Source organism: Nematolebias whitei, chromosome 6 (assembly GCF_014905685.2).
Source record: "Nematolebias whitei isolate Nwh7 chromosome 6, NemWhi1, whole genome shotgun sequence".
Classification (NCBI taxonomy): domain Eukaryota; kingdom Metazoa; phylum Chordata; class Actinopteri; order Cyprinodontiformes; family Rivulidae; genus Nematolebias; species Nematolebias whitei.
Genome location: NC_056503.1, coordinates 40,807,615 through 40,817,303, shown reverse-complemented (window position 1 = coordinate 40,817,303; position 9,689 = coordinate 40,807,615). Strand labels below are relative to the sequence as shown.

The window sequence follows — 9,689 nt, the reverse complement described above, 5'->3', positions numbered from 1 at the left end:
TATATACATATATATATACTAAAATAAACTACTACTACTACTATTCCTACGTGTGGTTTTTTAATTATCGCAATGGGGGTTGGGAACAAAATCCCCGCGATAAACGAGGGACTATTGTACTGTTCAAAATCCTATTTTTTTAATATGTAAGGCAAATAAATCCTCAAATGCGATAAGATATTTTTTATTATATTCTCAGCCTCAGGATACATAAAAGACTTAATATTTTACTGGGTGAGTTTAGCTGAAAAAGTTCCATTTGACCTACTTCTCACTAAAAGGAGATAAAATATTCATCCTTACTGGGTTTTCCTTTACAGGATCAATAAAAATGCTATCTGTGGGCCTTTTCTCTGGCTCTTCACCATCAGCAAACACCTGCAGAGGCAAAAAAGCAACTTGAGTAGTTTCACCCCAGGCAGAACTGAGAAAAGATCATTTGTGGAAAGGGTAAAAGAATGTTACCAGCTGTATCAATGCTTCATTTTCAAAAACAGCCGTATGATATTTGAGGACCACACAGACCTGACTGACTGTGGGGTGGGCTTTTGTCTTCTTCTTTGAGGTTGTGTCCAAACCCCAGAGGGAAGAGAACCTGCTCTTTCGCTTGCTGCAAGAACGAGACATGGCTTGTGTTCGCCGCCTCACTCCAGTCTCTGTGCGAGCTGCCACCTGCAAAAACAACAGCACAGTTAGAGCCAAAAAGAAACTCCGTGAGACATGAACAAAGGTCCATTTGACTTCCTGTCACACTGCATCTTACAAAAACGGGTGTCAGTTATTGATTATTTTATAAAGATTACATTATGAAGGCCATAAACATCAGACAGCAACAAGGGTCTTAGACAAGGCTTGTGATACATAAGAGTATTCATAACTAGAACGTTCCTGGAGAAACTTTGACAAGGACTACCAGGCTGCTGCGAATTTAAAATTTTGATTTGACAGTACTTTGTGTTTGGGTTCGCTCTCAGCTACCGCCATACCAAATTTCAGCTGAATAGCTCTAAAAATGGCTAAGTTAACATATTTTTTCCTCTTTTAGCTAAGGTGGCCATTTTGGATTTTTGATTTGGATTCAGTAAGTGATGGGAAACGTTCTCAGCTATCGCCACACAAAATGTTAGCTCAATATGTCTAAAATTAGCTGACTTATAGTATTTTTCCTTTTTCAGCTCAGGCGGCCATCTTGGTATTTTGATTTGCATTAAAAATGTATGAAAACTCACTCTCAGCTACGACCAGAACAAATTTCAGCTCAGTATCTCAAAGAGTGATTGACTTGTAGCAGTTAGAAGCTGTTGAGTTCTGTCTGGCGCTTTGAATGAGAAAAGTGGCGTCTTTGTTTACAAATTACGTCGCCATGGTAACTCAAAACTCAAAAGTAATAGCACACATCACGGTGCCGAGCCGGTTGTTTTGATATAACATTTGTGGGGGTACACGTTGCGGTTTGAGCTGCATTAAAGTTGACCAATGATTAAGATATAAAGTTAAGAAACCCTAAGTCAGGTGGATAATAGGCAGTCCCCATTTATTAGGATATCAGTAAGAACAAACAAAAATTGATTAAAACAAACAACAACAAAAACAAACAATTCCACCAAGCTACTGCAGTAAATTAGGATTTTTTTTTTTTTATTGAATAATTAAAAGAAAAGTTGAGCTTGTATGAGTTAAGTTGTTAAAAAATACTGAACATTTTAAATCTGAAGTTATCAAACTTGTTTTATGGAAGAAAATATGAACTCAATTATAAGCTTCTGATAAAAATATAAACTGTCAAAGATGATAAACATTTAAACTCCTCCGTGCCTGCAGGAGAAATCATTTCCTAAACCCAACCGGAGTACTGAAGTCTTTTTATGTAACACTTTTATTGACATTACGCCGATATGGGCATTGATGAATGAGGAAGAGCGAATTAAATGAGTGAAACTGCATGACAGCTTTTAATATTTTTTCCTGGTGAACCAAACCGCCTGCTAACAGCTTTAACACCCACCTGCTCTACAGCACTGCGTCGGTGGAGGTAAGGGGAAAGAAAGATGCCTCGACGATGTTTAAAAATCAAATAGATGTTTTTCTCTGCAACTGCTACTTTTATGTCTGAGTTCACAGCCTCTGTGCAACCGTAGGAGGCCAATGCTCAACTAAAACTTTTTTTAAAAAAGTGACCTATGCAATGCTGGAGAACAGAAATAGCAATCGCTGCAGAAAAACACGGCTTGACATGAAACATTTTAGTTTCTCGTCTTGGTTTTCCTGACATGTAAGTCACCAGTTGTACTCTGATGCCAAAGGCAACAAAATGATACAGCTACACTTGAAATGTAAAAACTTATAACCTAGACTACAAAAATCATCTCAACGTTGCAGGTTTTAGCTCGTCGACAACTATAGCTAATACGTCTGAACTGGTTTGAGCTCGTCTTCAATGCTCAATATGCAAAAAATGTAAATGCATGCAAAGATTATTTATTATTTACAAGAATATGAAAAAGCAAAGAATATATTTACCAGCGCATGAAAGGAGGAGACTGAGAATATACCCAGTCGGCCCATTGCCAGCTTGGTGGGGCGAGAGGCGAAGGCCAGAAGGCGTTTGGGGTTGGGGAGCTCCCCTCCTTGCAAGCTGGCCAGGTAGCATCTAAAGCGAAACAGATCCATGTGAAACTGCTCCAGGTTCTGCTCCCACAAGAAGATCTGCAGGACGAGAGTAACACAACAGCACAACCGCTTAATTGTTTGTAAACTCCAGATCAAGATGGAGCGTCTCTTCTCATCCCCAGAAGCTCCGTTAGCATCTCGCTTCCAACTGTTGACACTCTTTGCTAAATGGTTTGATGTTTACTGGGCCAGTAGAGCAGGACTTTGTGGTTATTCACTTGGCCATCGTCTCTCAGTCACGGTCTGGAGCTGGTGTTTGGGAAAGCCTTCTGTCATTGCTGTGGCAGAAGATTCAGTTTTACTGCCAAGCAGCTCCGAGACAAAGAAACAATGCTGCACATTCCACTGGCAGACAGAAGCTGGGAGCGTTTCAGCTCTCTCAGCATTTTAAGGGGAACAGTCTTATATCCATTCAGCTCTGCATAATTTGAAACCTGACACGGCCAAACAGAACAGCCTAACTGGGCACTACCTAAGTGAAGAAACAAAAGCCATTAAACAGTCCCATTAAAGACAATGTCAGTATTTCAATTAATGGTGAATGGAGCTCTTTTGGCCAGTGCCAACTGCATACCATGTAGGAAAACAAGTGTGTGTGTCAGGGGAAAGATAAATGTGTACAAATTTAATACCTTTGAGTTAACCAATTGAGACTATTGTTGATTAAATACCTCGTAATAGACATGTGAGTCACACAAAGCTCAGCTTCTATGTTTTATGTTAATTTAGTGGATGAGCAGAAAACAGAAAGTCTTTATAGCTGGAGGTTCAAGCTGAAGCACTCCTTGAAGACAAGCAGTCGTGCTGGCAGTCACAAAATCCACCAACCCAGGTAAAGAAATGTTTCATGACCTTCTTTGTAGAACCAATATAAAATGTATCCATGCTGTTTTATTAGTAATGCTTCATAGTTAGTACAGATATACACAAAACCTTTATTTCACAACTTTGATATTATTTGGCATTGGTGCAACTTTAGCTTTTTGAAATTTTAGCCTTTTCTGCCATTTTTTTCTCATAGAAAATGAATTTAGCTAAACTTACATCCTTCAAATATTTAGATCTGTTTACAACCTTTTACTGCTCCTTGCACATTTAGTTTAGGTTCAACTTCTTTGCAGCTTCCTTGTGTAAATTTAAACTTTATTTTCAGCTACTTTCAGCTGTTTGTTCAGCTGTTTTGTGCTCCTTTCAGATTCTTTCTGCTAGCTACAACATTTTTGTGCTTCTTCCAACTTCTTTCTGCTAATTTCAGCTTAGTTTTCAGCTTTTTCTGCTATTTCAGCTACCAGTACTCATGTTTTCAGCTACTTTCAGCTTTTTCAGCTAAATGCACATTTTTTTGCACTCATTTCAACGTTTTTCAGCTTAATTCAGCAACAATGTGCTCTCTCCATTTCCGTCTTGCAATTTAAGCTTCTTTCTGCTTTTTTAGCTACTTTTCAGCTGTTTTCAGATACATTCAAGTTGTTTGTGATCATTTCTGATACTTTCAGCCTTATTAACTTATTTATACCAAGTGCTCCTTTCAAATTTCTTCTGCTAGTTTCAGCCTTTTCTGTTACTTCAGCTACTTTTTAGCCATTGTTGTGCTAAATTTAGCTTTTTCAGTTAATTCCACTTTTTTATAGCTCATTTCAGCTCATTCCACTTTCTTCTGGTAGTTTAAGCTTCTTTCTGAATCCCCCCCCCCCCCCAAATTTCAGCTTTTATAGCCAATTTCCTCATTTTTGTGCTCATTTCTGCTTATTTAAACCCAATTCTGCAAATGTGTGTTCTTTCTGCTTTCTTCTGCTAACTTAGGTTTGTTCTTCCATTTCAGCTTTTTTTCAGCTAATTCTTCAACAATAAGCATTCACACTGCTTTTCCACAGGAAATACAATTTCTCTAGTTGATCTCGTTATAAATCCAGCATGCCCAGTCATTTCCTATACACCAGTGCACCCTCCCTCTATAAAAGTCAAACACCTTCTGGTTTGACTTTGCTTCATTTAGTCCTGCTTGAGCCAAGGTCGCATAAAGGTCAAACTGATTCAGAGGGTTTTACACACAGACAGAAGTAGATCAAAATAAAGTATTTTCCCTCAGTTTTCCAGACTTTTACACTCCGAATAATTGCTTAAGAATCTGCCGTAGATGTGGGATGTGAGAACTCTGACAGATGAACAAGTTATGAAACCTACTTGATCCAGGATTGTTTTCCTTTTCTTGGTGTCAGTAACAGCCGATAGCTGCATCTCCCCCATCTTCTTCATCTTCTCGTCCATGTCAATTTTCTGCTCCAGCTTCTTGATCTCGGCGCGTAGCAACCGAACTGTGTCCTCTCTGTGATGCTGACGGGCGACGGCAGTAGCACACGCTGAGTGCATGGCTGTGATCCAGTTTTCCAGCTCTGTCTGGCTGCAGGTCTGCATGTGAACAATAAACAAAGGGCAAGGGTTATTCAGCGCAGTAGCTCCTCGACAAATATTCTGTCTTCCAAAATCTTTAAGAACTTGTTCACGCTTCATAAACAGGGCTTGTTTTGACTTGTATGTACTGACACATACCTAAAATTACAATTAGACCTTCTAAGTTGGTAATTACTGTCATTAAATTGTTCAATATGTATTATTGCATAATTTCGGGTTAACCCTGAAAACTATGTTGGATTATGCTGAATTTGATTTGTAAAATTGTTTTCTGGTTTTATAATCTTACCTGGAAAAGAAATGCATCGCCTAAGGAATTGCTGAGGCAGAACACAAAGTCCTTTTTGGGATGCTCTGGCACAGCTTGGACAATACTGTTTTCTACCCATATGGCATGCTTGGGATTACTGTTGTTGTCAATTCCTGAGCGACCGTCGGTCTCATAAAAAAAGAGGGTGCATCCTGCAACATGAGAACAATCAAATATTTCACAAGGCAGACACAGGTGGATTTAAGTTTCAAGTAAACAGTCATGGTGATAATTTTTTTTTAAAGCCATATTTTCTCAAGCAATTTAACTCTGCTCTCCAGTGGCCAAGATTAAGAAGTGCAGTATAGCTGACATCAGTAAGAGGCATAAAGGTTTTCATTTCAAGCAGAGTCGAGTGGCATAAAATTGGATGTTTTGATTTATTAGCGTGATTTGAGTTTCTGCACAGGCCGCTGAAAAATATATATACAGTTGAATTAGTCACATGGATACTACGGCCTTCAAACTATAGTAAAATAAAGCTAATTTTTAAAGTTGCATTATGTTTAAACACACCTTTAAGAGAAACCCAGTAATTTTTCCACTTGCGTCTTGTGGCAGATTCCACTTTCTTGTTCTTCTTGTGCACAAGGAAGTTCTTGACAGCAAGGTTGCCAGCTTTGCGTACCATCCCCTGAACAACGCTGAGTAACACGTCAGACTGGTAGGCGGAGCTCATGGTGCTCTGCTCATCGCTCAGGGCAGAGCTTGCCTCCTCCAAGTTCTCTGTCTGGCAGGAACTCATTTGGAGCTCTTGGCGAAAGTTCTCATACACACCCTGCACACACTCGTTGGCCCCACCGCCGCCACTGCTGCCGCTGTCGCTGCCGGCAAACATGCTTCTCCCATGCACCGAATAGACCGAAAAGGAGGCTGACATGGTTTTGTAGCGTCGAGACTGGTGCTCTGCCTCCACCATCACCCCGTCGATTCCACTGTCCTCATATTCGCTGCCGTCTCCGGCTGTGACGTCCTGCATGGTGGTAGAGATACAAAACAGGTAAGATGGCATGGCAACCATGTTTTCTTCATCACAAAGAGGGCAGGCAGTCAACAGCAAGACTACTCTAGACTAGAAGACAGCTAATACAGGAGATACAGGATAGAAAATGTTTGCCAAACAAGAGTCTGTAAGTTGCTGAGCCTCCTAAAATCAAAAACCCTCAGCAAAACTTCTGCTGCTCTGTGGATATATCCTGCTCTCCCTGTGGCACCACAAGCTCTGCCCTCTCACCACATAGCCAAAGGCTCCTGGGAGATGAGGAGGCTTACCCTGATACACCGAGCCTGGTATTTCCATCTGGTCACATGATCTAATCAAACGCGCTTCAGAGCTCCATTCAGAAAGGTTGACGGTGCCCCCATCATGACAGAGCCACCGCACGCTTCACTGTTACGCTTTCACAGGCCTCCCCTCATTATCATAATAAAAGCCTGGGGCATTTCTAGCAGGGAGTGACTCAAAGCTGTGCTCAACCCCTCCCATCGTGGCTGTCACTTCTCCCAGGAAAATAACAACAGGGAAGCATCACAGCTCCTTTTAAACATTTACACTTAATTAGTGAAGTGAATGAAGAAGAGGAAAAGCTTTACGCACAGGGGATTAAATAAAGATACGTATGTAAAGATGTTCTTTAACAGTTCAAATCTCTGGCAAAGAACCTATATAAGAGTAACAACAAATAATACATTTGTTCCATTTCCTATAATTTATGCCAGAATTTGAAAAGTATAAAAATCAAGGCATAAAGGATGGTAAAACTGGTAAATCCTTGATCTTACCTGTATAGTCTGTGCTCTTCTGCCCTGCATACTAGTACATATGGTGGTTTGATGGGCGCTCAGGCCTTCAGACAAGCAGTGGGAGCGTCGGCAGGGGAGTGTGTATGCACCATAGGTGTTCCCATCTTCCTCTGAAGGTGATAGCATCTTATCATCCTCACTCTCCCTGACAGATCTGTTGGCATCGTGCCATTTGGCATAGCGGCCATGGGGCTGCCTGCAGGATGGACTGGTGTTACTGTACAGCTCATCCAATGAGTTTGCCCTGTCAGCAGAGTCAGCGGGGCTGGGCTGCAGGTGGCCTTCACGGTTACTGAAGTCACTGGACATGTCAATGATCTCCTCAGTGCTGGTCAAGTGATCCTGGCTGACATCAGACAGTGAGAACTCCAAGCTGTCATCTTGCCAGGTGTCCGCAGATTTAGACCTTTTTTTGAAACTGACAGTTTCTTTGGAGCAGTCCAGGGTCTTCTGGAGGTATTTTACCTCGTTTGTGTACATATCTTGATCGTGCAGCTCCTCCACAGTAGCACCAGGAAGGGTTATGTGCATTGTGTTCATATGGACTGAGGGATTGGCCAGATCATTGTGAAAGGACACGGGCCGCAGGCTCATAGCCACACGATCCACCCAAATGGGGCTTCCAAAGTCTGGAAGGATGTTTGTCTCATTGAAGGGTTCCAAGCCATTGTCAGCTAAGGACTGTGGGATGCTGGGGGTACTACTTGAGCGTGTGCTCGTCTCAGAGTTCCTGTGCTCCGTTTTTCCTGATGAAGCATGGCGAGAGTGCCTGGATTGTTTGTTGGAGATGCGAAGAGACCGAGACATGTGCTTACGTGACAAATAGCCACGTCTGTTACTGTAGAGGACATGAGCCCCGTTCTGGCTCTCAACATTCCCCATGATTCAGAGCCTGAATGAAAGATAATGCATATGATAAATATTCATCAAAAATATTATGGGTATTTGTTTACTAGCTGAAATGCTGAACTTTTTTTAATTTTTTTACTTTTTTTGGCATACCTGCAGGGTTGTGATGATGGTTTTGGCATTTTGTCAATAAGATTTCAGACAACTTGAGACTTCAGAAGCTGGAACAATCCATAAAATCCTGAAAGACATTTACACATATAAGTCATTTTTACATGTTTGCTCAGTTATGTGACAAAACTGAGTACACTGGTCAAGAAATCTGATTCTAAAAGGGAAGTTTTAGGATGAAAGATAGCATGGTATACAATAATGCGTTAAATTTCACTTTATTTTTTTTTGGAGGGGGGACTATTTGCCACACTAACTAAACAGTACCCCAAGATTGACAGAGGAATTGATTCACTCAATCCTTTTCAACACGCACCAGGACTTTGTGAAGCGAAGAGTAATGAGTATGAGAGCAGACCCAGGCTGAGTGAACATGAGTTATTCAGGGCTGAAGTAAACCATCATGTTGTGTTATTGTCATTTGTTCTCAGGCACTACCCCCTGCAGTACAGAGGACTGTGGGCAGGAGGAGGGCGCAGAAGCTTTTACCGTAACGCACAGTTAGACTCCATCTACCTGCCTTTAGGCTGGAAAGCCCCCACTAAATAAGATCCTGTTCCATGCCCTGAGACTGTCAACAAATGAGAGGATTGCCCAAGATGTGGCTTTTGTTCCTTCGCATGTTTGTTTTACACACTTTAAAGAAAACTCTTTGTGGGGGAGCAATGATTCTGTGTGTGTAGCTAACGCATATGGGTGTGAGCCCAACCGTCTGTTGCTGCACTGAAGCTTACAGTAATGGGAGTGTTATATAAACTGGAGCTGACCCTGTTTTTCTACCTAGCTGCTTTTATTTCCCTCCTTATTCAGTCCTCTCTTCATCATTCACTGGTGATGCATAACCCAGTGTTTGATGTCACTAATGAAATGTGTTCTTTTTAATGTTTCAGGTATTTATCACCAGTTTCTCTTAATCAGATGTGATACAGGAAAAAAAAAAATACAAAAAAGGGTAATTAAAGTACCACAACACTTGTTACAGCAAAAAATCATCAAGCTGCACAAATGCTTACAAAGTGCAAGTGACTTCAACATTACAGTGCACAATGAGCTACATGAACTGAGTAGTATGGCATGCAGATGTATCATGCAATAGGTAAAAGTGGCTAATAATGACACAATCGGCTTGCCATAAACTGACACTGTTGTCTGCCTGGAGTAACCGTCAAATCAGCTTAATTTGCTGCGCCGTCCCGGCAAAATGCAGCTAATTTAACCATTGAAGTTAATTTATTAAGTAAAAGTTCAACTGAGACACACCTTTACAATAAAGTCGAGCTAACAAATAATTTTTTTTAGGTGGTTATCTTGTTAAATTTTGAAAAAAGTGCACAGTGAGTCGCCCTCTGCGCGTTCATGTTTCCGCGTATCGGCTTTTTAAAATGCAGCTGATTTGACCGTCAAAGTGCATTTATTACGCTAAAGTTAGCCTGAGACACACCTTTACTATAATTTTGAGCTAATAAATAATTGT

General features: G+C 40.9%; 1 protein-coding gene across 1 annotated transcript in view; it reads right to left on the bottom strand.

Annotated features, from left to right (window-relative positions):
- The window catches only part of LOC119410720 (T-lymphoma invasion and metastasis-inducing protein 1), a 29,072-nt gene extending 20,578 nt beyond the window's left edge, over positions 1-8,494 (bottom strand). Inside the window, exons 1-7 of the mRNA XM_037677617.1 lie at positions 7,175-8,494; positions 5,909-6,365; positions 5,372-5,544; positions 4,855-5,079; positions 2,521-2,706; positions 526-672; positions 304-378 (exon numbers count right to left, since the gene is read on the bottom strand). Coding sequence (XP_037533545.1) covers positions 304-378; positions 526-672; positions 2,521-2,706; positions 4,855-5,079; positions 5,372-5,544; positions 5,909-6,365; positions 7,175-8,077 — 2,166 coding nt within the window. The 5' untranslated portion in view covers positions 8,078-8,494. The remainder of the gene's footprint in view (positions 1-303; positions 379-525; positions 673-2,520; positions 2,707-4,854; positions 5,080-5,371; positions 5,545-5,908; positions 6,366-7,174) is intronic.
- Positions 8,495-9,689: the final 1,195 nt, after the last annotated feature.